Source organism: Mixia osmundae (genome assembly GCF_000708205.1).
Source record: "Mixia osmundae IAM 14324 unplaced genomic scaffold scaffold_6, whole genome shotgun sequence".
Taxonomy (NCBI): Eukaryota; Fungi; Basidiomycota; class Mixiomycetes; order Mixiales; family Mixiaceae; genus Mixia; species Mixia osmundae.
The window spans coordinates 140,783-168,489 of record NW_014575558.1 but is presented as its reverse complement, the minus strand read 5'-3'; the positions used below and the strand labels follow the sequence as shown (position 1 = coordinate 168,489).

The window sequence follows — 27,707 nt, the reverse complement described above, 5'->3', positions numbered from 1 at the left end:
TGCCTGGAGATCTAGAGTGATGGGTAAGCGAGCATCTGAGGGCAAGGCAAGTGGCAAGGCCAAGACGCCGACTCAGCCATCCGGCAAAGCAGCTGCTGCCCTGAAGGCGAAAGCAGCACAAGAAGACACGCAACAGCGAGAAGTGCTGCAAGCTTTGGTGGTTGCAGAGCTCTTTCCGAGCGCAGGCAGGGAGCATGCATGGGGGCCCATCATCTCTCAGGCTCAAGAAGACGACTTTGGATCCGATGGTGAGACTGAGCAGGCCATTGCGTCGACGAGCCAGGGAGAGAGACCGTTTTGCTTGTTGCCGTTCCTCAATCGACCTCTGCTGGCTTGGTCACTCGAGTCACTCTCCTCGTCTGGCTTCGAGAAAGCCACTGTCCTCGTCAACAGTGAGCACCATGATGCTGTTCTTGCCTGGCTCAGGACGACGAGCTACTACGAAAGATCAACCAGCCAGGCTCAAGACGAGTCAGACGATGCGGATCTGACGACTACCTTTGCAGGCGAGGCAGGCGGCATGGTCGTCATCCTACAGAAGACACAGAACGCTACAACGCTCGGCGAACTCATGCGCGAGGTAGACGGCGCAGTCACGCTCGAGTCTGACTTTCTGCTTCTCAATGTCGGCTACATTGGCAATATCCACCTTGGACACGTACTGCAAGAGTTCAGCAAGAAGCGTCGAAGCAATCCTTCGCTCGTCATGGAGTCTGTTGTCTCTGATGCCTGTTTGACGTCAGTGTCCCCTTGCTATCTTGCATGCCCGTGCTCAAGCCATTTGCAGCCGACCGAAAGACGCGACCCTCTATGCGGTATCCGATCAAGGCCTCGTACTCCACTATGACTCACAGCCACTGTACCCCATCAACCGCCGTCTGCAGTTTCCGGCGCATCTCATGTCTGCAGATCCAGCAGGTATTGATTTGCGAATCCGTACCGACCTCGAGTGGACCGGTATCGAGCTCTGTACTGCCGAAGTACCACCGCTCTACACAGAAAACTTTGATTACGCTACTCGGGCAGATTTCATCAACGGTATCATCACCTCTGACATACTCGGCAAGCAGATCGGTTGCCTCGTCGTTGACGATGCCTCACAGGCTCCAATGAACGATCCGGCTCCGATACTGCATGCTGGTCAGGCGCGTATAAGGCAGAGCGCGATCAGAATAGAAGACACTCACTCGTATGATGTTGCGTCCCGCGCAATGCTGGCACGCTGCTTCTATCCCTCATGTCCAGATGAAATCTATCCGCTCCAGAGACTGTCAGAGGCTGGCGATCGATACGAAGAGCAGTACGAGCTAAGGCGGAGTAACGTATATCTCTCCCGCGAAGGCCATCAACTCGCTCGGACGGCCCAGATCGGCCCGATCGCGCTCATTGGACCGGAGTGTCTCCTCGAATCCTCCTCGATCGTCTCACAGTCTGTCTTGGGCAGACGATGTCGCATCGGCGCCGAGTCTTCCGTACAAGGCTCTTATCTTTTCGATGGATGCCAGATAGCAGAGGGCTGCGTCATCCGAGACAGCATACTCGGCGTTGGCTGTGTCGTCCTGGCAGGCAGCATCATCGAGCACGGCAGTTTGATAGGCCCAGGTTCGGTCATTGGTCGCAAAGCCCGCTTAACAGGTCATCGCATCGCGGCGCAGAGATGGGCAGAATTCGATCTTAATCCAACCTCTGATGATATCGACTTGTTGGGTAAGGGCGCCACGGCTTTCATCTGGCCCAGCGAGGAAGTCATCCAACAGGTATCAGCAGAGGAGGAGGAGGACGAGGATCTTCTCGATGTGCGCAACTTGCGGATATCGAAGCTAGGTACATATAACACTATCTGCTCGAGCCTAGCTGATAAACCTTGCAGGCGTGCAAGACATCGATGATCTGGACTGCGACTCATCTGCATCGAGCCTGTCTCGCTCATCATCGAGCGATTCGTTAGACGCCCTGTCAGTCACCTCCAATGCAGCAGACGGACCACGTATCGGTAACATTGCCTCGCTCGACCCAACGGCAGCAGCTCAGAGCGCTTTCGCCTCTGAATGCACGCAAACATTACAACGAGCGTACGCTGAGAATCTCAAACCGAGTGATACTGCTCTCGAACTCACCACGCTCCGCATGGCCTCCAATGTGACCCTTGGACGAGTCAGACAGGTGGCCGTGCCATTCATCTGCTCACAGAGCACGCCGCCTGCTTCTGTCAGTACATCAGCAGCCATTCGCCAACATCTGACGCTCTACTTCGATCGGTGGAGCCAAGTCGTCACGAGCATTACCGGTCCACAGACAGAAGAACAAGTCGATACGCTCCTGCTGCTCCAAAAGTTCTGCATTGAAAGTGTGCAGCATGCACGCTACTTCTCTGTGCTTTTGCAGATCTTCTATGACGATGACATCGTCACAGAGGCTGCGATTGGTCGATGGACAGAAGGCGCTCGCTTTGCTTCCGTTGGTGGTGAAGCAGGCGATAGGACTCGTCAGATCGGACAGGCTTACGCCGCTGCACTCGCCGAGGCAGAAGAAGAGACGGACAGTAGTGAATGATCAGAACTGTACTACGAGTGCATGCTTGCCCCCGCCAGACCTTTCGGGCTTTTGCCGCCGACGCTAAGCATCGCTCAATCGCTAGCTTGGCGCGGGCTTGCTTGCGATGATTACTTTTGACGCGTTAATGCCCCAGAAGTGCACAGAACAGGTGACCGACGCGCGACGCTCCTCAACTCGACTGAGAACGGCTTTGGCGCGATGGGCGTCCGGAGGTGGTATCAGCGACATATTTCACCGTCCGTCCCATCAAGCAAGTGAGGTCGCAGCGTACCTATCCGGCCCTGGCGTGCAAGTTCCGTCCTCGATTCGATTCAACCACACCAACCTTGGGTATCCCGATGTATCTGGTCAGGGCACTGGCAGTGCGACTTGGGCGCTCGGCGGGGCCTACACGTTCGGTAGATTCCAGATTACAGCCAAACGAACAGTGCTTATCAACGAGCAGGTGGTACGAGCTCTGCAGTGCCAACTCTAGCGGGACTGATTGCGCTTCTCAACGACGCGCTGGAGGCCGAAGGTCGGCCGTCAATGGGCTTTTTAAATCCTTGGCAGTATCATCATGCGAATGTCTGTAGAGACATGAAGGTCGGAAAGAGCTACGGCTGCGGCAAAGACGGCAATGCCGCTTCCCTTGACGCGGTACCTGGCTTCGATCTGGCAAGCGGTCTGGGCACGGTTGACTTTCCAGCTTTGCTCGCCGAAGGTCTCAAGACTGGCCCACGCAAAGCGTAGACACAGACGCTCCCGCCCCAGGTCATTTTGCTGCCTGCATCAGTGCTGTCGCATCTGTCCGAGTATCAGACCTTGTCTGCAGATGCACTCATGCGATACACAACAACATGATGGATGCCATCATTATCATGCTCCTGTCTAGTCCTCACGGTCGAGCGTGCGGTCGATGACGCCGTCTGGGTGACTTGGGTTGATGGCTCTGAAAGTACGGCGGACTAGGCGTTGAACGAGGAACAAAGATCGGCGAAGCAGATGACAAGCTCGCGATCCGTGCGTCCAGTGCGACACTCGCAGCTGGCATATTTTGGGAGCTCAAGTCCATTGCTACTTCGGCAGCTGCTTCGGGCTGAGGTACTTTGAAGTTGAGCCTTTTGCCTTCGACGTAGATCTCGTCTAGCCGATCTTCCCAGCTGCCTTGCGCTTCGAGCCTGCGATATTCCTCATAAAGCTGTAGTGCTGTACGAGCGTCTTCGATCGAATCATGCGTGCCCGATTGTATGTCTTGCTGCAGCACGACGAAGGAAAGGAATCTGAGCGAGAGCTTACGATGTCGCGCTGCTAGGTGGTAGATATTGACAGTGTCGATGATCTGACCCGGAGGGACGAATATATCTACAGGATATCGTCAGCCTGTTAGCGAAACATGCGACAGTGACATACTGATGATACGGAAGTCTTTCTGCAGGCCATGGCCGATAAAGACGCACCCAAGGTCGACTAGCATCCGCAGCTTCTTGTAGGCTGCCTTGAGTGACACAAGCGTATGCGGCGATACGAATGGATCCAAATCGCCGGCTGTGCTATAACATTCAGCGGCATAACATGAAAGTGATCTGACGCACGGCGTATGCCGGAGTACTCGGTGAGATGATCAACGATTGGCTCTGTTGTCGATATGTGATCGTCGATGAATGGCACACCGGTCTTTGCTCCTTCCCCGCGCAGCACAGAGACGCGCGCAAGCGTCATACGAGATGGCCGCAAGACGGATCGTGTCCCGTCTGATCTATATTCCACCTCTTCTTGCTGTAGAGAGACGAATTCGGCATCGATAGAGACCAGCATGCCTTTTCGGGGAATTTCGCTCGCCGACAATACTTCATGCTTGATCTTGCTAGGGTCGCGTCGACGCGAGATTGTCAAATCGCGCTCAAGAATCGAGGTATCAAGTGTTGTTGGCAAAACGGAAAGGTCAAGCATGCGCGACGCATCAATACGCGTATAGCACAGTACTGCGGGTATCTTCCAACTGCCGGGAAAGCCGAGTGCCTCGTCTTCCGAGACAGCTTTTACCAGGAAGTCGTTGAAAAGGTGCCAAGTTCCGGCGCGCTCATCTTCCTCGCGTGGGATGCGTATGAGCGAGATCAGATGCGCAGGATCGTCATCTGATTGGATCTGACAGACTATCGCAGTGAGCTGATAGCAAACTGAATCGGTGTCGGCCGCGATTGATGAGGCTTCGTCTTGTATGCTGAGCCCTGACATGCCCCGAGAGATGACAAAGCTCGGCTGCAAAAACCTGTCTTTGCTCGTCTTCCCATCAAGCCACATCTCCATGTGATCGGCAGTGTTAACATTCGCATTGATCGTCACGACCGGTGGCAAGTCATTCGTCAGAACGCGGCGTACGCGCGCGTGCGCAAATTGACGACAAGCTGCGCAGGTCGCTCGTGTTGCGGTCTCGCGGCCAATCGAAGCTTTCAAGATTGTGTGGAAGTCCGACGCCGGTTTCGGCTCATTTGAGAGGGCTTTGCGCGGATAGATCAGATCAATGACACTAAAGCTAGAATCCCTGCTGGACTGCGCGCCACAGACACACGCCATCATTGTGCGTGCGCTGATCCCGAAAATTTGCGAGACTGGCGAAGGTAATGACTCTTCCTGCAGCAAGACCATATGCCGCCTCAGCCGAAGATCTGGATGCATCACTTTTGCCTCTTGTCCGAGCTGTTCGATCATGAAGCGGTTGAACGTCTGTATCAGGGAGGCGTAGGCGGTCTTGGCACTTTCGTTGCTGTGATCCATAAGGCCGAGCGCCTCGGCTGCCACGTACATCATTGCTTGCTCTTACTTCCCCAAGTAGCATGTGAGACTGACCTTGTCTGCTGGCTGAGAACGCGCGAGAGAAATTGCTGGCTTGGCAGTTGACACCTTGCGCATCTTGGAGCTGCTTGAACAGAAAGCCAGCTTCGCATAGTAAGCAATCTTCTTTTGGACACGACACCAGGATGTGAGCGAGCGCCAGAGCCGCAAGAGGCTTGATGAACCGCAACACTTGGAGGAATGAGTTGGTATACGAATTGACGATATGAGTTTCGAGACCACTGTACCGCGTTTTGTTGTAGAAGCTGTAGACATGTCAGCCTCAACAGTCGTGTGGAATACACTGTAGCTTACCCAAAGTCGAAATCTTCGACGCCGAAGCGGCTGTACTTTATCTCCACGCGAGAGTAGTATTTGGGCATTGTCGAGCTCGTCAGTTCGCTCTCCTCGTCTTCGAGCGATACGGATGCATTGGCATTGTCGGTGCTTGCTCTCGCTCTCCGCCGCCTTTCCTGGGCGATCTTTTCCTTTTCTGAGCGAAAGAGTGGCACATCCATACGTCGATTTGAAGCCTGTTTGGCGCGAGAGTCATGCGCAACGGCAAGATTGCGAATCGATCCCTTCGGATTGACGGCGTAGCCAATCCAATCGACTTGTTTGAGCGTCGCATGTAATGCTGGATCGGGTCGCGTGGGCGGTCTGAGTATGGCCGAGTACTTGGTGGCGTAGTTTTCGATCGGGATGACAGAGAGCAGCTGGGTGTCGTAGAACGGGACTCCGATGAGCGACAGTGGCGAGCTAGGAGTCCATTCGATCTGTTTTGGAGGCTCAACAGGATCAGGCAGCTCGATGTCTTGCGGTCCGTAGCGTGTGTACTTTGCGTCATCAGAGCTCGACCAGAGACGCACGAGACCAGACTGATCAGCGAACAGTAGACCCTCCCCGGATGGCGCCATTGACATCGCGGTCAGGTAGGAAGTGAAAGGGAGCTGATGAAACTGAACGGTGCCTTGCTGGAGCGTATCGACGATCTGGAATGAGCCATTGAGCGAGCTGACTGCAATCGTAGTCGAGAGACGAGGATGCGGCTTGATGAACGCCGGTCCTGCTGGGAACGGCACGGGTACGAGCGGTCTTAGCATGCGAACATCAAAGACCTTGACGAGCGGGTCTGGTACAGGCCGTCCTTGCCTGGGCTGGCTGTCAGCCCCAGAGTCATGAACGAGAGTGCTGACTGCTCACTTGAGGGAGAAGCCACCAGTGTAGAGCAGATGTCCCTCTGCTTCTAGCACGCTGAGACCGGCAGAATGCGCGTCGATGGACGACTGGGTCTTGAGGCTCTTCGGGTCTAGGAGATGCACGCGACCTTCTGCAGAGCCCAGAACAACGTTTTGGTGCGACGTTCTCAGGTGCTGTACTGCTATGCTGCTAGGCACCTGGGTAGCGCTCGGATGAGGATCGAACAAAGCGCGTCGAGTACGTGGCACGTACTCTGCGAATGATCGTCCCGGTGCTTGCACTGAGCAGGAGCAGGTCTGGCTCTCCTACGAGCGGCTGTACGTGTGATCCTTGAGACGTCACTGCCAGTCTCGAGCCGCCGGCGACAATCTCGCTGGCGCGTAAAGACGAATAGGCCATGCTGACGAGAGAATGCGTCGGATCCCTGTCCAGGATGACATCAGTCTGCGTCTGCATGAACGCACAACTGCTCGACGAACAAGGTGTTCCACAGGGTGAGCCCTCTGCGGTGAGTGAGCTTGACGCCGTCCGAGGCGAGCGACAATACGCCGGCTTCATCTGTCCAGAGCTCTTTGATGGGCTCATGCGTGCTGGAGCCTTTGAAGGCGGTGTATCGCTGCTGGAAGGCAGGAGGCACCTCATTTTCGTTGCCTTGACTGGCCGGACTGTCGGTGAAGAAGGAAGCAATATGACCGTGGGGGGTGCCCGTCCAAAGCAAGGCCTGGTGCGTGTCCAGACAGAGCGAGGTCAAATCGCCGAGACCAGCTTGGCCGGTCTCGTGCCAGGCTATCTCCATCTGTGACATCAGTCTATGGCTTGCTGCACACTCTGAGGGGCGTCATGGTCGAGTGGAGTCATGAGCTGCTGCCCCTTTGGCTGCTTGACTTTACAGCGCCAAAGTTGGTTTTCGACAGCGCGACGAGTCAGTCGACTTGACGAGCGGGCTCGAGCCTCTACCCTTCATCAGTCTCGCCATGAGCGCCAACGATGGCGGCACGGTCCGACTGCGGCCGTACTTCTCCACGCCCAGCGGCGCGGCACCGCCTAAAGCTCCTCCCGGTCAAGACAAATTCGGCGAGATGCTCAAACGACGCCAACAGCAAGATGGCCTCCTGCGTGAGCTCACACGACGGTATGCAGCCCGCAAGACCGGCAGAGATTGAGCCTGACTCTGATGAACCTTCAAAAGAGCAGAGAAACCTCCATGGAATCCCTCATTTTCGACCGCGTTCAGGCTCATCATCCTCATCAGGGTCGCTGCTGCCATGTATACCTCTGTGACGATGGACTGCGACGAGGTCTTCAATTACTGGGAGCCTCTCCACTTCATGCTCTACGGCTACGGCTTCCAGACTTGGGAGTACTCGCCACTGTACGCCATCAGGAGCTGGTTCTATCTCGCGCTGCATGCCTGGCCCGGCTGGCTTGTTTCAAGCATACATACCCATGACAAGGTCGGCAACTTGCTGTTATGCAGCTACATGCTGAGCCTTGCTTGGCAGCGTCCTGTCTTTTTTGCGCTCAGAATAATGCTCGGCTTTGTCTCGTCAGCAGCAGAAGCGCGGTTCTACCGCGCCATCGTCGAATCAGTCAACGTCCGTGTCGGACGATACACCCTGATTCTGATGATCTTCTCGGCAGGCATGTGGAATGCGGCAACGAGTGAGCCTATTGACCTGCTTTGCAACGGCGCTGATTTGCCGATCAGCATTTCTGCCGTCAACTTTTGCCATGTATGCCAGCATGCTCGCCTATTCGTTCGCAATGTCACCAGTCTCTTCGAGCTTTCAGCGAACAGTCCTCGCGACTGTCTGCTTTGCGGCAGGTGCGATTGTTGGCTGGCCCTTCTCCATCGTTCTCGCTGTCCCCTTCGTCTTCGAAGAGCTCGTCCTGTCAGGCGCTCAGACGGTCAAGCCGGGGCAAGCTGCTATCTGGGCGAGAGATAGATTTGCGCGTCTCTTCGCTGCAGGATTGGTGGCGTCGCTTGTGCTTCTCGTGGCAATCGCGTTTGATTCGTTCTGGTATGAGAAGCTCGTCGTTGCCCCGCTCAACATTGTCACGTACAATATCCTAGCCACGTCGCCAGAAAGTGGACCACAGATCTATGGCGTAGAACCCTGGTACTTTTACCTATTCAATCTCGCGCTCAATTTCAATCTGGCCCTACCCTTGTCACTTGTATCGCTACCTGTCCTCGCATTCTCGCGTCTTTTCGACAGCAAGCGAATCAGCTCAGGCTTGTCACACAAAGATCGGACATCCAATGCTGTACTCGTAGCGGTTCGTCTGGCGCCCTGGTACATCTGGCTCGGCCTGCTCAGCTCGCAGCCTCATAAGGAGGAGCGTTTCATGTTCCCTGCCTACCCACTGCTGTGCTTCAACGCGGCCGTTACGCTCTACTGTATCCGGGGCTGGATCGAGAAAGTGTACACGGGTTATACGAAATCAGCTTTCAAGGCACGCTGTCTACTCGGACAGACTATGTAGGCATTGCTGATGTTGACTCGCGCAGGCATCCCAGACGAAGATCTTTGCTCGCTTCACAATGGCCATCCTGACCCTGGCCACGCTTCTGTCGGCATCTAGGATTCTTGCAGTGCAACGGTACTATCATGCGCCAATGGACGTCGCCTTCCATTTCTCGACCATCGAATTGCCAACGCTGGCGCTCAAGCGCTTCCCTGAGCTCTACCCCCAAGTACTCTCAGATCGGAGCAAAGACTACGCAACAGCCATCGCTTCTGCCGAAGAGTTTGTAGACCTGGCGCCGTTGCGTAGCCTCAATATTTCGATCTGCTACGGCAAGGAGTGGTACCGCTTTACAGGCCATCATACAATCCCCAACGAAGTATCGGCCAACTTTATCGCTAGCGACTTCCACGGCCAATTGCCAAAGAAGTTCGAGAGCGCCATACAGACCGGTTGGCAGGGTCGTCAATCTGTCGCAAGCAAGATTCCCACAGGCTTCAATGCGGTCAATCGGGAGGAGACAGAGGGCCGCTTTGTTTCCATCGAGACGTGCTCGTATCTCGTCGATCTCGATTACCTACACAGACCGGCGCCAGATGCTAGCTCGCTAGAAAAGCGATACGCGATTGATCCGGCATGGGAACGCGTTATCTGCTTCGACTTCCTAGACAGCCAGCTGACGCCACAGCTCTCGCGCGCACTTTGGCTTCCGATACCCCACTACAGGCGACAAGTGGTCTATGGAGACTACTGCCTGCTTCGCAACTCTGCATTACTGTAGATGTATCATAACATTGCATTCAAGAATGTATTGATCGCCCGATACGCGCCTTTGTTGTGCAGTCGCAGTACCTCAGGCATGGTGTCATCGACTGCGCCCTGTAAACACAGCCAGACAGAATCGCCTTCACAATGCGCGAGCGCCGCGTATAGCTCATTGCAAGCCATTTGCAGTGCCTTCGGAGCGCGCTCGTCGAAGAAGTCTCGAAAGGTCATACAGATCTCCCATAAGACCGTCGACGGCAGGTGACAGCTTGTCACGATGCCAGACATGGTCGATATAATCGACACATAAAGCTGGTAAACCGAGCTATGCGTTGCCATTCTGAGTACAAGGGCGCTTGACGTCGATTTGTCTGAGGACAAAGCAAGTGCTACGCGAAATTTGGGCCACACGTCTTCGACGATTCGGCGCGACACAATGTCGCCCACATATCGTCCAAGAGCTCGAATGACGTTGATAGCCTCTAGCCTGACCCAAGACTCGGGCTCCGTCTGCGGATCTAAGCGTCTGATCAGATAAGGCCAGACCGAATGCACGATCATCATGACGTCCGATTGGCGGCTACTCGATGCCAAGATAGGTATACCGCTCGCCAGTAGCGATAAGACGCGTGAACGAATGAAAGACGACTCGTGCTGAACGAAAGGGACGGCTTTCCCGAGCATCATGCTGCAGACTACTTGGCTACGATCTGGAGTGACCTCAGCCTCTGCGTTTGCAACGGACTGATGGGCCTGCTTCCGCCGCTCGTTTGACTCATCCGACAGACGCTTGAAGTCCTCGTATGACAGGTTTGCAGGCGGCATATCATCGTCTTGCTCGACAGCGTCCACAGGCGGGGCAGCAGGTGCGTTGAGTCCATCGATATGAGTGTCGCCACGGAAGCGCCTTGTTGGATCTTCCGTCATCGCCTTTGGAGGTAACTCCTCTGGCTTCATCGCATCCGTCAGAGCCGTCAAGACCGAGAAGAGTCTCGCACAGAGATCTTCGCGCTCCTGGTGCGTGTCAAGCGCATCAAAGATCTCGTCGACTAGATCCTGCACCATCGGCAGGATCGCAGCGCCTACGAGTTGAATGGCAGCTACAAGCACGATAGGTGCCTCAAGATCGAGACGGAAAAGTGTCAATCGCTGTGAAACAGCGTTGATGATGTAGTCAACTTGCGCTAGAATCAAGTTGGATGAGGATGCGTAGCCAAGCTGATATGCGAGCTTATAGAGCGCGACATTGGCGTATAGTCTGATCTGCGGATGCTGCAATGGGCCCAAGTGCGCGAGCACAAAGTACAGTCCGTCCATCAGATGTTGATGAAACGCGTCCTGCAAGATCGCTGCGCAAGTAGCCATCGACCGAAGTTGAATACACCTGAGCTGAACCAGGTCACTGGGAAATGTTTTCTGCGCAGCCGACGCTCGTGAGGTGCTCCCTGCTTGTATATTGAGCCTGTCGATGAGAGCGGCATCGCCTCTGCTGCGCTCGACAGGCACAAGACTGTTCTCATTTTCTGTTTGCGGCTCGCTATTTGCCTCTTGATGATCTGTGACCGCTCTAGAAAGCTGCTCGGCTAGATGTGTGACACTCGCGGTATTTCGTGCATGAGCAGCGCCGAGCAGAAGCGCATTCAATAACCAGAGCGCTCCGAATGCGATCCGAAGATCGTTCGACTTTGCGAAAGTGAAAATCGCGAAGCAGGTCTCGAGTCCATCAGAGACAGCGAGTAACGAGCCTAAGCTCTCGAAGGCAGCAGCCAGCTGAGTGACCACCGCTTGAGACTGTATGTTGGCCAGAGGAGCCATCGGGAAGTTTTCATCCTCCGTTACAGAAGTAGTCTGCGCGATGGCGGCGGGTGTGATGAGACCGATGTCAGCACGTTGGGAGGCGACATTGGGCAGCTTCGCAGGCGCCAGCGCGAAAAGCAAGTTGCGCAGCCAGGTATGCGCGTCCTGCAAGGCCTGTGTCTTCGATGCATGAGCAGACCCCTGGAGTAGCCGTGCAGATGCCTCGATGAGCTGGAGCAGGCGACCTAGACGCGCTTCATCATCGCCTCGTGACAGTATCGCTTGTGGTAGCTCCAGTAGACTCTGCCTGAGAAGGTGGTCGACTGTCAAGCGCAAAGGCGTACTCGAATTTGTCCATCTTTGCAGGCGGTCACTTATAGAAGAGTCATCCCGTGATAGAATCAGCAGCTCTTCTAGTATGAGCCGGGCTGCCGCTTCATGATACTGTAGAGGTGATGCAATGTGCAGCAAGCAGGATGCATACGCCTCTTGCACACTAGAGGAGCGGTGCTGTGCTAGACCAGCACGACGTAGTGCGAGGAGGGACAAGCGAAGCTGCGCCTGTGTTGCCCGAACCCAATTGGCCGAGCGAATTGCGTTGTCCATTGATGAATGATCCAGCTGCTCGGCAGGCGACGGCAGCGTCAGATCTTGTAGCTTGACCGTTGCATCACTAGCGTTGTCGATGCCGCGAAAAGCCAGCGGGATGGCAATCTCAAGCACAGACAGCCCCGCAACGAGCACCTCTGAGCGTGTATTACCGCCGTTTTGCTGGTTTGGCGAGTGGCCAGGTAGCAGCTTAAGGATGCTCGATGTGATGCCAGGCAAGAAGCGTGCGACGATGTGCTCCTGACCAGCTGCGGACAATTGGCATGACAGGATTTCCTCGAGCGCAGACAATGCCGCGCGCTGAACAGGAGCTTCTGGATGCAACGCGAGTTGCAGCATTGTCGATACGCTGTGCGCTAATACGGGTAGCGCTATGATCGGCGCACATCCGTTTGTAGCTCCATCGTTGAGCTCCATTGCATCGAAAGGACCGACAGGCGGATCTGCTGCCGTCTGCCGTGACTTGCCTGGGCCGAATGAGGCCAACAGCTTCAGCAGACCCAGGGCAGCGAGTATCGATTCTTCAGACCATACTGGCAAGACCACCTTCTGTCTACCTTTGGCGCCGAGTGAATTGTCGAGCGGTCCTCCGAGCGTCAAGATGCAAAAAGTCCAGAGCTGTCTGAGCAAATCGCGGTCTAAAGTAGCTTGTGCGCCGCTCTCTGTTTGCTGCCAAGCAACAGTCCACTCTTGCAGTACCAGTAAGAGGTATTCCAAGACTGTCTCATTCGCTTTGAGGTCGTCACCGGGCAAGCTGAGCAGGCGGACGAGCGGAAAGAAGAGATAGCCGAGCAGCGAGGCGCTGAGCGTGATTGTCTGGTCTCGCCCGTGTAGAAGCTGCTGGAGCGTTCTCAGTTGATCGGCGCATTCTTTGGCCGTCGCAGCCGACAAACTCGACGAGCTTGTCGTCGCTGGCGTGGACGCCAAGTGGAGCAGTCGCACGCATGTCGGCTTGACCTATGCCGACAGCACTTGTTAGCTCGGCAGCGGCAAGAGCGCACAAACCTGCCTGCACGAAGAAGCTCTGTCGTGCCACGTCGTCGCTTGGCATGGGCTCATGTCACACCTCGTCGCCCGACCGCTCGAATCGAGCGTGTGTCACGTGATACTTAGGCGCCCGCTGTCGAGCGCGTGTCGACTCCGCAACCCAAAATTCCGAAAACTCCTAGGACGTCGTCGATTCGCATCCCTTCTTGTCTTCCAGCTTTATTCAACATGTTAGGATTGCTGTATCTTACGTCTTTCGTCGCTAGCCTCGCCGGAGTCGAGATACAAGCGGCTCCGATCTGGTCCCTGCGCCATCGCGGCTGGACGCTCACTCGTCAGCCGCCTCTTTCCAACCGTTGTCATATCTGACTTTACTCACCCGAAAGCATCCTTTGAGGTGAGCTGCGATGAAGTCGGTCAGATCTGGACAGTCGAACACAGAATGATCCAATTCGAAACTGATGAGGAAGATCCTGGGAGCTATACGCTCGTGCACAAGCCTATCGTGCGCTGGGTCTTCTCACATTTTAGCGCATGCTTATACATTCGTAGCCTGGCGAGACGCACTACTTCGGTCATCAGATCATGCAAAGTGATGCTCGGATTGGCTTCGAGGGCTACGTTGTGCCTGTGAAGATATGGATCGATGAGGTAATCGATCATCACGCCCTGGCCAGCGACCTCGAACAGGAGCTCTACGAAGTCTGTTGCCGCATTGTGCGTAGCGAAGCGTTTCTTGACATAGCTGACGACGGGTGCCGTAGAGAGTCGAATTTCTGATTGACATCGACTTGGCTACAGGCAGGACTTGTAGCACCTCGAGGATGATCACTCATATGAACTCCAGGCGCTACCGAGCTACGCAGCACAACAGCTCGTCGGTTCGTAAATTCAGATAGCCCGCTCAACGCTGCTGACGCCGTCGCAGCACATGTCGCGACAGTGAATACTCTTCGGCAGGGGTCCGCAGCTTCCCCAGCTGTGATCCCCTCCGATATGAGGCTCCAGAACCGGGTGAGCTGTCTGAAAGTTCCTACACTCTTTCGACTCAACGCGATCCAATAGTTGAAGCAGACTGTGACGTCGATAAAGATTCGGTTCAAGCCTCTGTATACATTGTTGGCGAAGAATAACAACCTCATCCAACGGCTAGACGCCCTCAGTCAATCGATCAGCCTATGACTGCACGTCCGCTTGTATTCAGATGCATCCTGTGCTTCAGCGCTTCGGCTAGCATGCAATCGATCGCCCAGCTTCGGTAATTGGAACCGCTTCTCTACCGTCCTGAACAATGCTGATCGCTTTGCACACGGCCTTGCTCTTGCCTACTGCTTTGCTCAGGCCTGCTTATAGCTAAGCTTACGCTTTGCCTTTAAAGTCAACCGCTCACAGACTGATCTGACGGCCAATATGGTAAAGATGCGCTGACAATACAATCGTGATCCTGCCCACGACCTGTCGCGATCGATGACCACATAGTGTTTCGCTACCTGGGACCGCTTGCAAGCGCAGCCGAAAGAAGTGAGGGCCAATCTGGCGTTCCCCAGCCAGTCGCCAAGTCAAATCCTGGCGTAGCAGCAAACTTTGCAGAGCTGTGATGGGGTCCGCACCCATAGCTAGCACCAACAGTGATGTCGCGAAATGCTGAATTTCCGACGTGGTAGAGCCAAGGGTTCAGAAAGCCCATGGAAGGTCTGCCTTCTGCTTCAAGTGCATCGTTGAGCAAGGCCACGAGTCCGGCAAAGGTGGGCGCTGCGTTCGATGTGCCACCTGTGAGAAAGACATTGGCGGAGCTTACGATGAGTTTGATTGGGACAGACCAACGAGGAATTCCTGCCCTCCCGCCCACACTGCCGACTTGGTCGCCGTGATCGATACGTCAGGACTGGCTCTTCCAGTCTTACTCCATTTGATATTTTCTGGAACGCTGGCGCCCTTGTACGCTGCGACAGCGCTTCGCTGATACTGAGGTCGCTCAAAGTAGTTTGATATGCCAGCCCCGCTCATCCAAGCTGTCAGATTTGTGCCGACAATGTGAGTGCCGGCAACCCTTTCCGGATCATAGAGCTCCGTGCCGCCTACGCTGGTGACAAATGGACAGCTTGCAGGCAAGCCAGGAACAAGCTCTTCGCTTTTGCCATCTGCAGACGTGCAGGAACCGGCGCCACCGGACAGTCCATAGTCACCGCTGGCGACTATGACGCTCACCCCCCGAGCAGCGAATGCTGTGAAGATGGCACAGATTCGTTGAGCAAGCATAGGTGGGAAAGTCCGCTCATCGTCGTCATATGAAGCAGCGAGAACCTTTGGTACCTTCGCGTGATCGAACAGCGCCGTCATCCCCGAAAACCAAGGCTCGTCTAAGTCAGGCGTCGGTGAGTTTGCCGATGGACGGAAATCATTCTTGCCTATCAGACCACCGATCGTATAATAGACCTGACGTAAAGGCCAGATGATCTTGGCGACCTGGTCGACATCGAGGAAGGGCTCGATATTGTCAGTAGCGAGATCTAAGACTGTCGAGCCGCCGTTGATCGAGACAAGATCGTAGGTGTAATGCCATGCTTCCGGCCCAATCTCGTGCAGACTGTGATTTCTGAAGTCCACTGGCGCAGGAACAAATCCGTCAAACCCGACAACGCCTGCTTTGGGCTCCGTGGATCTGCTTTTGACCTGGTATGTGTCTACCCGAAGGAAGCTTCGTAGGCAGTCTCGATGCACAACGTAATCAGGGTTGTAGATGTCGGCATCAGCAGGACAGGATGGAGGGGCCTTGCTCGGTGTATAAGCGGAGCGAATGTTCTTCGTCGAAGTCTGAGGCTCACGGCTGGGCTTTCGACTGAGACTGTCAGGATGGCGCTTATCAAGCGTCCGAGGGTCGACATCACTATGCTGCGCCGATTCGTCGGCGAGCTTCCTACCGGCACGGCCGAGTCCGAAGTAGGTCGTTGGTTGTACAGCATCGACATACTCATGCAGATACAAAGGCAGCGAGTACGCCGAAGTACGTAGAATCGTCTCGCCCGTCTTGGAATGCTTGTAAGCTTCCAGATTGGTGTTGAGCATCTTGTCGACACGATCGGGCTTCAGGTCGATATGCGCCCAGTCTTTTGCCTTGTTGTAGCCGATACTTGATCGATCGATGCCATGACTAGCGAGCCAGTTCTCAAAGGCAGCGACCGTGCTTGACGACGGAGCGATCAAGCCGTTGATCTCGTCCGGCGACAAGTACTTGCCATAATCAGCATGAACCGGGTCGCTGCGTCTCGTCGTCTCTGCTTCGAGCTTGGCGAGATTGCTCTGACGGAGTGCAAAGTGCAAGCGATGGACTTGACCGTTGCGCGTTGCTGTGTCCATTGCGACGGGCTTCCACGCCTTCGGCACATGACGGGCTGTATCGTGGATAGCAAACGCACTCGACTGCTCGCTTGCTGCCAGTACGCAGCCGGCGAAAGCGAGTATTGCAAAGGCAAGCATTGGAATGGCTCGCCGGTCGGATCGTTGCGAGACAGAGGGGAAAAATGCGATAAGCCATCGCAGTAGCTCGTGTAGGATCGCCCAGCGACGCTGCGTCATATGTCTAGGGGAGATGGAGAGAGACAGATGGGTTCCGACAGCGAGTCCGTGCGAGCATCCGACGGACGACTCGATAGTTGTCAACCTAATGCATTCCCGCGCGACAAAGGATGATCAAGTTTGACAGGCTGGTCAGCGCAGCATCAGCGGCAAGAGAGAGAGCATGCAGCGATGAACAGATCGAAAGGCTTGACGGGAAGACGAGCCGCTTGAGTGCAAGTGCTGCTCGCCTTCCTCGCTGTCTTGCTCTTGACTCTTCTGTCGATGACCACATGGCCTGCGACTGTGCAAGCAACGCAGCACTAGTAGACAAGCATGACTGTGTCCGCTCACAAGCGTCATCCTGTATAGTCAGGACCGGTATAGGCGTCGTCTGAGCATTAGTAGAAGGATGAAGACGGAGGCAATGAGACTCGCATTGCCCGCCTTGCTATCTTGATATTTCCGCCTTGCTTGCTATCTTGCTTGCCTGCTGGAGTTGACATAGTGTTGCTTGGCTGCTCTTGAGGCTCGCCTTTGACTGTCCGTCGCCCAGAAGCGAGCTGACAAGGGTCGAATCGAGCTCAGTCGAGTTGAGGAGCGTCGCTCGCGCGCCGGTCACCTGTTCTGTGCACTTCTGGGGCACTAACGCGTCAAAAGTTGTTATCGCAAGCCAGCCCGCGTCAGGCTAGCGATTGAGCGATGCTTAGCGCTCAATGATTTGGCTCTATCTCGCCCTGCCTCTTCTCGTCTACTCTCGGAAGCTTAAATTCGACAGTACTGCTTCGATCGGCTCTATACATGCTTCCGATGGCTTGCCTGTTACCCGCTTCAAGATTGCGATCTGGTACGAGGGGACGTGTGCACCCAGCGAATTTCTTCCACCTTTCAAGATCAACCAAGCTCCTTCTCAGCCATTCAAGTTCGACGTCATCGTCCGACACAGGACAATGGATGAGGACATTCCATATGAAGTAGAGGAAGAGGCTCGTCATCCGATGCGGTGGCTGAGTGTCCTCTCATCGCTCGCTTGTACAGGCTGCCTTGCCCTTCGCGGGATCGATCACTGCCACCGACATCACGAACAAGGGCGCTATCGTACAGGTCAACATCGAGATGTCTGAATTCGGCGACACCGCCGCTGTGCTTCCATGGGAACATTGCTGCACGGCTCGCATGAGCCTATCTCTCGACCTCGATGTCTGGAGCGAGCGCGCAGAGCTACTTGACACGACATGGTACTGGCTCGAATGCTCGCCCGACCAACAAAAGCCACACTGCAGCCTTGTCTCGCTGGGCAACCCACAGCGTACGTCTGTCGTAAAGAGTTTGAGCGTTGCACTCAGCACGTCGTCCGACAGCCATAACGCTCTGCATCGTCGAACCAGGATCTGGATACGTCGTACAGGGTAGTCCGGAAGAGATCGAGTACAGTTACACCCGTTAGTCTTTTCGTCCTCCATAGGTGACTTACTGATCAATCTTATGCAGTCTCTGCAAGCGTCAGCCTGTTCCTTCTTCGAGACGAGAGCTCCACTCATGATCATTCTCAGGCAATCTGTTCCGCAAGCAGTGCGTGGTCAGCTGCTCCCCTGCAACTCGTTCGACCCAGTCAAAGCCAAGAAGCCCTTCGTCTCGACTTTATTCTCGAGCCACCCACACAGAGCCTCGACTACTGGCGAGTCTCGGAGGTTGTCAAGTTGCTTTCGACTGTGGCGAAGCTGACCCAATACTTTGCATCATAGAGTTCCGGCAGCGATCAGGTTGACTTCCTCAATGAACAGCGCAGCCGTGATCAGGAAGGCGTCCTGATGACTGTATCCGACATGCGGCTCTATGTCCGCAGTCCGCAGCCACATGCCTATATGTGGAGTCAGTGGTAAGTCGGCTCGACGAAGTCACCTTGCGTGCTGAACCTCAAGCAGCTGCGATGCCTATACCACCTTTTCGTACTACGTGCTTGCCATCTCGGTACAAGCCCTCTACCATGACAATCGTCTTGGCTGAGCAATACAAGACAGGGCGCGATCACCATCAAAGACAGCAAGACGGAAATCTTCTGCGTAGGTCACGCGCGGGGTCCGTCGGAGGAAGATTGTCCGCCAGACTGGCAAGAGGTGCTGCATGTCAAGCGTGTGTTCGATCACTATGCGCGAACATCTGAGACTGAAACTACTAGCAGCTTATACGCTCTGTCAAGACGAGATCCACATGACGATGGCCTAAGATGCACCTGGTCCTTCGAAATCGCGCTTGGACCCACTCGCGAAGGAAGCTAGCCGATGCTCTAGCTTAACAGATTCATCTCACGCAAAGACTGGTGCTCGCATGTCATCTGGTCTCTCGTGTCGTCCGCTGCCCACCAGGCTGCGCCTTCGCTACCAAGATGAAGAGGGCTGTGAGATGGTTCCGCTTCGGTGCGGCCAATTATGCTCTGTTTCTGGGCGGCGCAGACGTTGCTGTCATGGGCGCTATGCTGTCGAGCTTGCAAGAAGTCTATAGCCTCACACATGAGGGCGTGAGCCGGATATTTATCGGTCAAGCGGCTGGTTTCATCGTCGCATCCATTGCCTCGTCATTCGTCCTCGATCGCGTCGGTCTCGGCTGGACGCTTGCGATTGGAGCAACGATACAGACGACAGGGTATATTGTCCTGGCTCTCAGACCGGCCTTCTGGATCTTCGTGGCTGGTGAAGCGCTCATTGGGGCTGGCATATCCGTTCAGGATGCTCAGACAACCGCATGGGCTGCCGGCGCATCAGGCAACCCATCTCGAGCTATATCGACGCTGTATGCAAGCTATGGACTCGGTGCAGTCGTCGCGCCTTTTGCAGCGCAAGCTATTGGTCTCCGCAAGATCAACCACATTTACTCGCTTTTCGCCCTGCTGAACGCAATCAATCTCTTCACATTGGCTGGGGCATTTGTAGCTAACAATGGCTATACAACTCACTCGCAAGACCAGCTGCGCGAATTTGCTGGTAGATGCCGACGAACGGACTCTTCTCGCGGCAAGTTGCGACTGCCACAAACTCCGCAGACGACAGCTTCTTGCTCTACTGATCCCCCAGTCTACTGCGTCTCGCCTAGACCATCATCAGCCAGCGCTATTCCGACATCAATGAAAGAATACCGTGCTGCTCAAAGCAGAGCATGCGGCGGATGCGTAGAATTTGACTCACACACCTGGCTTGAAACACCGCCAGCCAACAAGCTCGGCACCGTCTTGACAAACCCGTATATCTGGCGCGCTGCTGCTTTCCTCGGCATCAGCGTCGGCGTCAATGCTGCAATTGGCTCTTGGGTGCGTCCTCTCCCTGCTCTGCCGTCAAACACTGAATAATTGCCTAGATTGTTCCATTCTTGAGCGAAGTCAAACATCTAGATCAGGGCGAGCTGCCCATCGCAATCCTGTGGTCAGGTGTCACCATGGGCAGACTGCTACTGCCGCCAATCTCGGCCAGGATGGGCGAAAGATGCGCCGTCTTTGTGTACCTCGCTAGCCTTGGCGGATGCCAAGTCATTTTGTTGACGAGCAACAAAAAGCAGCTCATCGACGCTGTTTTATTTCTACAAGGCCTCCTACTTAGCCCTCTCTACCCGATAGCGCTCAGTCTGATTACCGGAAGCTTGCCGAAGGCCTTACACAGTGCAGCGGTTGGCTTCTTAGCAGCTTTCGCAATGTCGATGTCTGTTGCTTTCCCATATCTCGTCGGTCTTTCCACCACAACGCTCGGGCTGATCGTGCTTCAACCGTTTGTGCTCATCATGTTGACATCACTGGCGCTGCTCTGGGCTTTCGAAGCAAGGACGGTCCTGTGCAGTCGCCTGAGCAGCTGCGAAGAACATAGTTCAACGAGTTGGCGCAGCGACAAGTCAGAGCGGACGCAATAGACGTATGAGTCGAGATCATCATGACGGCAACAGAGCCAGTGGTCTCTTAGCAAATATGCATATTCGAAGCAACAACACTATGCTGGTTGAGTAAACTAGGGTTGACGACCTGTTGGATTGGTCCTGCGGGCAAGGTGCGAATAGCTGCTGACACGATTCGGAGCCAACCCGCCTCCTTGACCTGCAGAGGGTCGGAGGAGACCTGGCTGTGACTGTAAAAACGAGAGACCTGATGGCCTGGGCGGGCCTCTGTGAGCAGGAGCTGGCGCCTGAGCTGGCGATGCAGCGTCGGCGGCAGACGAGTCTCCGTTGTGCCAAGGTGACGGAGACACTGCTACTGTGCGAATCGAGCGATGGGTATGTTGAGGCTGCGACTGGCTCTGCCCACGAGGTTGTGAAGGGCGGCCTGCGAGCTGAGGAATTGGCAAACGACGACGAGGGTCGATGACCACGCCCGGCCCATTTTCTCGTGACATGACATAAGGAATGCTGCGATAAGACCCCATGTGAGCTATTGCATCTCGCTGGATAGGCATCTGTACATACTCGCCATGTGATTTAGCAGCAAGCGGCTCTGCCCAGAAAGCATCCATATAGAGCGCTTGTTTTGCTGTCACGCGTTTGCCAGCATCAAATGTCAGCAAGGCTGACAAGAGTTCTAGCATGTCTGCTTTAGCATCGATCGTGCTATAGCTCGCTTCTTTGTTGCGCAAGCTGCAGGAGAGTCAGATCGTCAACCAGGATCGCATGTCACTTACTGAGCAAAAGCAGTCGAGAGCTGGTTTGCATAGGTGAGATCCGGATCGAAGAATTTTGCCAGCTCCCTGCCTTCTGGCTGACCTTTAAACATGTTGTGGTAGTTCGGCCATTCGCGGATGGATGCTACATATTCGCGCGCAGGTGTACCGAGCATGTTGCAGATCAGGACAAGCTGATGTGCGTCACTTGCAGTGCCTGGAAAGAGAACAGATGGGCGACTTTCCATCAACATTTCGCCAAGTATGCAGCCCGCGCTCCAGATATCAACGGCGCCTCGATAATTGCGTTCGCCCATGATGACTTCCGGCGCACGATACCATCGAGTCACGACCTGGTTGGTGTATCGCTTCTCGACATCCTGATGGGGCACAAATCGTGCCAGACCAAAGTCGGCGATTTTGACGACGCCTGCAGCACTGACTAGTATGTTGGCAGGTTTGATGTCACGATGGATGATTGCGTTCTGTTGACTCGTGTGCATCAGCGCAGGTCTATGAGATTGCGGCGCGCTTGCCTCATGTAGATAATCGAGACCAAGCAGCAGCTGGGAGAAGTAATGCTTGATAAGTCCAAGGTCGGCTAAGATATCTCGTTGAAATTCCGGATTCTTCAGAAGACCGGCCAAATCGTGCTCCATCAGTGGGAATACCATGTAGAGCTTGCCTCGCTCAAAGGTCTCCCAATCGGCTGCACGTCGCGTCAGTCGTTATCAGAGCAGACAGAGCCCTGACTGACTTTGCTGATGGGCCATCTCGAGCAACTCAATGACGTTCGGATGCTGGCAGCGTTTTAGCGTTCTGATTTCTCTAAGACCATTGACCGGAAACTGTACGTTAGAACAAATTCGTCGTCAGGTATACGAATGCTCTGAAGCGATGGAAACGCACTGAAGGTATAGGACCTTTGTTGCCGCCACCAAGATCAGGCCGATGCAGACGGATCTCCTTCAAGGCGACTCTCGTGCCTGGCTTGACCGCCTCTGGCAGAGGACCGGCCAGCTCGCCGCCAGTCGCGTAGACTTGGCGCACATGCTCTAGCGTGCGATGCGAGTAATTGCGCGTCTGTTCCGCGCTGATGGGATCCTTTCGACTGGCTTCGTACACTATACCAAAAGTGCCTTCGCCAAGTACGTTACGTTGCTCGTAATCTTCGAAACGTGATGCACCCGCAGGTCGCTGCAGAATCTCTGCAAAGCTTGGCACGGCTGGCTCTGCGTCGGCCATGATGTAGTCTGATTGCAGTTCAAGCCATTCTGTTGATCCAGGCAAAGGCCCTAGATCACTCACAACGATGTCGTCGACTGAATTGCAGTCCCAGTCCATCTGCCACAGTTCGCCTTGCGGGAAGTCCGCCTCGTAAGCGACAGTTAGATCTTGCCAAGCTTCTGAGTTTCTAAGCTCGTCGCAAAAGTGTGCATAAACGTCGTCATCGAAAGCCGCGATGCGCTCCATCAGATCGTCATCAAGATCGCCGGTGTCTACTAGCTGAGCGAGCACCCTGTCTCTCAGCTGAGCATAGGCCGAACTATGCACAAATGATATAGCATCGACGAGCTCGCCAGCTTCGGAGCCCTCGCTTTCTGAGCCTTGCCGGCGGTCCGATACGGCTTGTACCGCCGAGAGGGCAGCAAGGCTTGATTGGGTCGAGGTCGGTCGCGAGTATGAGGACGGTTCTGGGCGTGTAGCAAAGGTAGAGCTGGGCGCTGGCGAGATGCTTGCAACTGGACTGCCGTATGACAAGTTGAAACTGTGAGAAGCCTGATCATGGCTGTATGCATGCGCTCGATAACCAGAGGAGTGCCCTTCAAGAGCCCATCGCTTTTCGGTGGGTTGCATCGCTCGGGGCCCCCTTGAGCTTACAGGCGACAATCGGTCCATAAGAGGCCCGCTCGCTCGATAGTCATCGTTCGATCCCTGTACGTGCATCAGTAAGGGCCACGTACCTTGCCGTTGTTTGGGGATGCTTACCCTCGGTGTGTCCTGAACCTCGACGCGGACGCCTTTGCGTGAGCGGCCGCGAGACTGATACACACGTTCTGCGTATTCTCGTAGTTCGCGTATCTGCAGTCTGCGTGACGGGCGCAAAGGCAGGGGATCCAGCATGTAGTCATTGACAATGGCCGTGCAGCTACGCTGTTCGTGCTCTAGTGAGTGGCAGCGCAAGCATCCTCCTTCGCCGGACAAGAAATCGAATTGTGCTTTGCTGGAAGGATATCCTGCGGAGGCGTCTGGCGGATCTGCATGATGTAGGGGCCGCCGATCTGTTGGCGCATGATTGCAGCGTTTAGCACCGTGCCGGGGACCACCGCAGTTCGTGCATAGTCGCCACATCATCATGTAAGCATAGTCAAAGACATTGACCGCGAGTCCAATGAGATGCTGTACCGGCGACCGAAGGTCTTGCAGGGGGCTATTGTACACAGCGCTGTCCTCTATCCTCACCCGACAGTTGTCGGGGTGGTGTGTGTCGCGATCTACCGCATGTGAATGGCATCTTAGGCATATGTTGTGCTGTATCAGCAGGTCAAACTGCTTTGCACTTGTCGCATAGCCGCCTCGATGACGCTGTCCGGATTCGGACCAATGGAACCGTTCGCCTTGGTAATGATGGGGCGGCCGGTCGGTGTGTGAGAGCCACAAGGGACTGATCGCCATGATCGGATTTGTGCACTTGTCCCATGTATGCGCTGCGGGGCATTGATGACACCTATTGCAGCCCGCATAGCGCTTCACATAGGCTGTGAATTCGTCATTGGCAGAGTAATGAACATCGTCCTCGATGGAGCGTCTGATAGTTCGATATCCATCTTCCTTTGGATGCTCGTGCTGTGTCACTGGATCGACTGCCGCTACAGCTGACCTTGGTCCAATCGAGACCGCTGAGAGATCTCGGAAGCGAGCAGTATCAGCCATTTGCTATCGGCATGACGAGGTCAGACAAAACCCTGAAGTAGATGCACGGAGACGTACTCTGGGTTGTGCACGTATGCCTGTCAGCAGCCGGCCTTCGGACGCGAGGACTTGACGAGCATATGTGTCCAGGTCTCGGTCACTTACTGTCGGGCTGACTTTGTGTGGCAACGGGTCCATCGAGAAGTCTGTGATGACATCGTCACAGGTGCGACTTTCGGTGTGATCGCGCGAATGGCAAACTGCACAAGCTCTGCCGGATCTTGCGAACGCAATCTGATCTTTGCTGCTTGGATATCCTCGGGCGTTGTCCGGTCGAAGAGTGAGATCAGCCATATCGAGAGATACCGATGGGTTAGTACAATAGCGAGCGCTGTGTCCGAGCTGAGCGCAAATGGTGCAAAGCCGCCACATATTGAGGTATGCGAGTTCGTAGAGGGTACGTTCTTCGAGCGGCTTATTGTGTAGGTAAGCTTCAAGTGGGCTGTCGCTCGATTCGCCGTAATCGATACGCTGCTGACAGCGGCTGAGCCAGTGACCAGTCTCTCGCCTGACAGGGATCGAATGACATCGAAGGCAAAGAGAATTCTGAATGAGCAAATCGAATTGGACTGCACTCGTGCGATAACCGCCGTAGTAACGTTCACCCAAGCCTTTGTAACGCTCGCGCTGATAGTCCAGCGGAGGTTTGCTCAGATCAATGGACCAAAGAGGACTGATGGCCATGATTGGACCGGTGCATTCCTGCCAATTATGGGCCGCTGGGCACTGATGACATCGTTCGCAGCCGTCATAACGCTGAATGTATTCCGTAAATGCAGGCTCGGCGGTGTAGTGTTCCTCCTCGTCTAGTCTTCGGCGTTTCAATCTTTGCACATATTGCGTGCGATTGACTGGCTCCTGCGAATCTGCCCGACCGGATTGTCTGACACGTGACGACAAGGCCCGATCGTCGACGCTGAGCTGATCATGGGACGAAGACCCTCGATACTCGCGAGCCCTATCATCCCGATGTTGCCTCCCATGGAAACGTGTGGAAGAATCGTTATCCGAGCGATCCGAGCGATTATGTCTGTGAGTGCGATGCTCGTCTTCTGTGACAATGCTGTCGCGGCGAGCAAAGCGATGAGCGTCCTCTGAGAGTTCGCGATGATCACGTGCGCCTAGACCTGCACGACATTGAGGCCCATCTTGGCGGTCGTGATGAGAACGATGATCTCTAGAGGATGCTCTGCCGTGGCTGCCTTGTCGATCGCCCGATCGCTCATTATCGCGAGATGTTGCCGCGGCAGGAATCCTGGACGGACCAGGACTACATGATCGAGGGCGATGATGCCGACGCTCTGATGTTGAAGACGGGTTTACGGGTCGTGCTTGCGCGTTTGGGGCGGGAGGATCGGCACAAGACACCGGCGTCCTACCGGCATGCGTATTCGTACGTGGATCCGCTAGCATCTCGACGACGTGATATGGCTCAATTTGAGCTTGTCCATGCTCATCTTTCGTACGAGCTGCCGAATTCTGATTCGCGACCGCACTTAAGGGGTCACTATTGAGCTGCTCAGAAGCATTCGCACTGGCATTCACATCAGGCAACGTGTTCTCGATCGGGTCGGCAGAAGCTGACTGCGAATGCTCGGGCAGAACAGCAGCACCACCTTCAGCGGGCGGCAATGCCGGAAACTCTGCTCCTTTGAGCGGGCTGATCACGTCTGTCTGTGTGCCTGAAGAATCACGCGCGACGAGAGCTATCAGCGATGTCGGCTAGCAAAGCAATGCTGACACCTACTTCGCACACTTTGATCAGATGCAATCTGCATATCCGGGCAAGGCTTGGGAATGAGCGTCGCATCGACATCCGAAGGCGTTGCAGAGGGCGTGTGGCCATGCGAAGAGATCTCGGAGTCCGCACAAGCTTCAGACTTCGTAGTCTTGAAGGTCGACACACTCGGCAAAGCCAAGGGAGAGACTTGATCTTGCTGCGCGGGTTTTGAGCCGGCGCGTTGCATCTGATCTGCATCACTACGGTGGGTCGACGCAGTAAGCCCGTCGCGTTCGAGTCGGAAGTCGCCAGAAGCTGCAACAGATGCAGTATCTCGCCGTGGAAGTGGCGCCAAAGTTGCGTCCGTAGGCGCAGCGAGATCACTCGGCCCAGATGCTGATGAGAAAGCAATCTGTGGACTCCCGATGGCACTTTTACTCTTATCCCTGCGCATAGGCTGGTCTGGCAGAGAAGCAAGAGATGCGGTGACAGGCAGAGTAGCATCAGACATGTCCGCTACGTCTTCATATGGCGATACGTCTGCGATACCTGCGTCATCGGCGCTAGCACTTGTCCCAAGGGCTCGTGCACGGGCTTTGCCCATTCCTCTGATACTCAAGCGCGGTTTCTTGGCGGGCGGCAGATTGGGCGTCTCCGATACCGTCTGACTTTCTGACATCCGACTGACAGGCGCCGCTTCCGAGGGCATGATGTGGTCCGGTGCAAGCTCTCTAGACTCGCTCTCGCCAGCGCGCGATTGGTTTTGAAGTTGTGTGACCTCCAGACGAGCAGCTGCTTCGATCGCTTGTACTTGTTCGTACACGCTCAGATTGATATCGCTGCCAGTCTTCTGTCGATTGGACGATCTGGTGCCGAGCGGCGGCAAAGGACTGACTGATCTGTCCGCCGAGTTGCTGCTTTGTGTCGCGGTGGTAGGGGCGGACAAACCCGAGAGTGAGGTTTGCCTGTCAGTCGCTTTCGCGGAAGATGGAGACGTTGATGTATTGGACTGACTGTCAAGCTGAACCGCACCGCTTGCTGGGGTTTTGCGAGCCGGAGCTGCTGCAGACAGGCGAGGCTTGCGGTGCGCAAGACCCGATCGAGCGGTAGAGACGCCGCTCGTCAGGGGAGACGAAAGCCTACTGGCAAGGTCAGGCACCTTTACAGCCTGCAGCAGGCTGTCTGAGGCTTCAGAGGTCGGCGAAGCTGACGAAAGCTCTTGTCGCTCTGATTCGACGTTTGCGGACAAATCTGCGTCGTCCGTCAAGCTCGATGGCTCGGTGAGTGCACTGTTGTCGGGCCCATCGTCTCGACCGACAGCAGCTCGCTTGCGCTTTGCCATCGAGCTCAGGATGCCCGAGCTGAGAGCGCTCTGAGCTGACTCCGCTCCAGCCAATCCAGCTGCTAGACGACGACGCGACGACGAGATGAAGAGCAAAAGGCAGATGCCAGCAGGGAGACGCCTGCTCACCCCTCCTTCTCACCAGCTTGCAAGTATCGTCAGCATGAGCGGTCAGCAAGCCATCCGATCAGACTCGCCCACTCCTTCGCGCCCAGTCGAGGACGTGCTCGCGCAAGCAATGCCCTCGACCCGCTGCAGCTATCCTCATGAGCCGTCCTTGCCCCTTCCT

The 27,707-nt window shown here is 55.2% G+C and overlaps 9 protein-coding genes across 9 annotated transcripts; 5 read left to right on the top strand and 4 right to left on the bottom strand.

The window, feature by feature from the left end:
- Window positions 1-19: 19 nt before the first annotated feature.
- L969DRAFT_49880 (uncharacterized protein) lies at window positions 20-3,288 on the top strand (the record flags this gene model as incomplete). Its single annotated transcript, XM_014711796.1, has 5 exons — window positions 20-738; window positions 788-1,824; window positions 1,871-2,545; window positions 2,700-2,954; window positions 2,999-3,288. 5 exons carry the CDS (start codon window positions 20-22, stop codon window positions 3,286-3,288), a joined length of 2,976 nt encoding a protein of 991 aa, XP_014567282.1.
- On the bottom strand, window positions 2,963-7,456 carry L969DRAFT_87898 (uncharacterized protein). The gene is made up of 8 exons (XM_014711795.1): window positions 7,050-7,456; window positions 6,823-6,994; window positions 6,574-6,767; window positions 5,686-6,522; window positions 5,386-5,636; window positions 4,131-5,330; window positions 3,949-4,083; window positions 2,963-3,900 (listed from the first exon to the last, which is right to left on the bottom strand). The coding sequence occupies exons 1-8, from the start codon at window positions 7,364-7,366 to the stop codon at window positions 3,434-3,436; spliced, it is 3,573 nt and encodes a 1,190-aa protein (XP_014567281.1). The 5' UTR covers window positions 7,367-7,456; the 3' UTR covers window positions 2,963-3,433.
- Window positions 7,457-7,642: 186 nt separating this feature from the next.
- Window positions 7,643-9,870, top strand: L969DRAFT_87895 (glycosyltransferase family 22 protein). Its single transcript, XM_014711794.1, has 4 exons — window positions 7,643-7,702; window positions 7,760-8,232; window positions 8,279-9,027; window positions 9,083-9,870. Exons 1-4 carry the CDS (start codon window positions 7,650-7,652, stop codon window positions 9,818-9,820), a joined length of 2,013 nt encoding a protein of 670 aa, XP_014567280.1. The 5' UTR covers window positions 7,643-7,649; the 3' UTR covers window positions 9,821-9,870.
- Window positions 9,826-13,261, bottom strand: L969DRAFT_49956 (uncharacterized protein; the record flags this gene model as incomplete). Its single annotated transcript, XM_014711793.1, has 2 exons — window positions 9,826-13,167; window positions 13,226-13,261. The coding sequence occupies 2 exons, from the start codon at window positions 13,259-13,261 to the stop codon at window positions 9,826-9,828; spliced, it is 3,378 nt and encodes a 1,125-aa protein (XP_014567279.1).
- On the top strand, window positions 13,173-14,397 carry L969DRAFT_477012 (uncharacterized protein). The gene is made up of 6 exons (XM_014711792.1): window positions 13,173-13,531; window positions 13,584-13,702; window positions 13,750-13,914; window positions 13,962-14,078; window positions 14,126-14,211; window positions 14,263-14,397. Exons 1-5 carry the CDS (start codon window positions 13,426-13,428, stop codon window positions 14,141-14,143), a joined length of 525 nt encoding a protein of 174 aa, XP_014567278.1. The 5' UTR covers window positions 13,173-13,425; the 3' UTR covers window positions 14,144-14,211; window positions 14,263-14,397.
- Window positions 14,278-17,056, bottom strand: L969DRAFT_75321 (uncharacterized protein). The gene is made up of 5 exons (XM_014711791.1): window positions 16,899-17,056; window positions 15,018-16,777; window positions 14,688-14,967; window positions 14,588-14,595; window positions 14,278-14,540 (listed from the first exon to the last, which is right to left on the bottom strand). Exons 1-5 carry the CDS (start codon window positions 17,045-17,047, stop codon window positions 14,428-14,430), a joined length of 2,310 nt encoding a protein of 769 aa, XP_014567277.1. The 5' UTR covers window positions 17,048-17,056; the 3' UTR covers window positions 14,278-14,427.
- Window positions 17,057-17,928: 872 nt separating this feature from the next.
- On the top strand, window positions 17,929-18,978 carry L969DRAFT_94866 (uncharacterized protein; the record flags this gene model as incomplete). Its single annotated transcript, XM_014711790.1, has 7 exons — window positions 17,929-18,061; window positions 18,114-18,194; window positions 18,277-18,443; window positions 18,498-18,631; window positions 18,678-18,723; window positions 18,774-18,885; window positions 18,935-18,978. The coding sequence occupies 7 exons, from the start codon at window positions 17,929-17,931 to the stop codon at window positions 18,976-18,978; spliced, it is 717 nt and encodes a 238-aa protein (XP_014567276.1).
- Window positions 18,979-19,138: 160 nt separating this feature from the next.
- On the top strand, window positions 19,139-20,646 carry L969DRAFT_49719 (uncharacterized protein; the record flags this gene model as incomplete). The annotated part of the gene is made up of 2 exons (XM_014711789.1): window positions 19,139-20,056; window positions 20,104-20,646. 2 exons carry the CDS (start codon window positions 19,139-19,141, stop codon window positions 20,644-20,646), a joined length of 1,461 nt encoding a protein of 486 aa, XP_014567275.1.
- Window positions 20,647-20,680: 34 nt separating this feature from the next.
- L969DRAFT_24252 (uncharacterized protein) lies at window positions 20,681-27,534 on the bottom strand. Its single transcript, XM_014711717.1, has 8 exons — window positions 26,104-27,534; window positions 24,375-26,038; window positions 23,373-24,320; window positions 22,293-23,318; window positions 22,141-22,231; window positions 21,405-22,092; window positions 21,193-21,360; window positions 20,681-21,135 (listed from the first exon to the last, which is right to left on the bottom strand). Exons 1-8 carry the CDS (start codon window positions 27,416-27,418, stop codon window positions 20,742-20,744), a joined length of 6,294 nt encoding a protein of 2,097 aa, XP_014567203.1. The 5' UTR covers window positions 27,419-27,534; the 3' UTR covers window positions 20,681-20,741.
- Window positions 27,535-27,707: the final 173 nt, after the last annotated feature.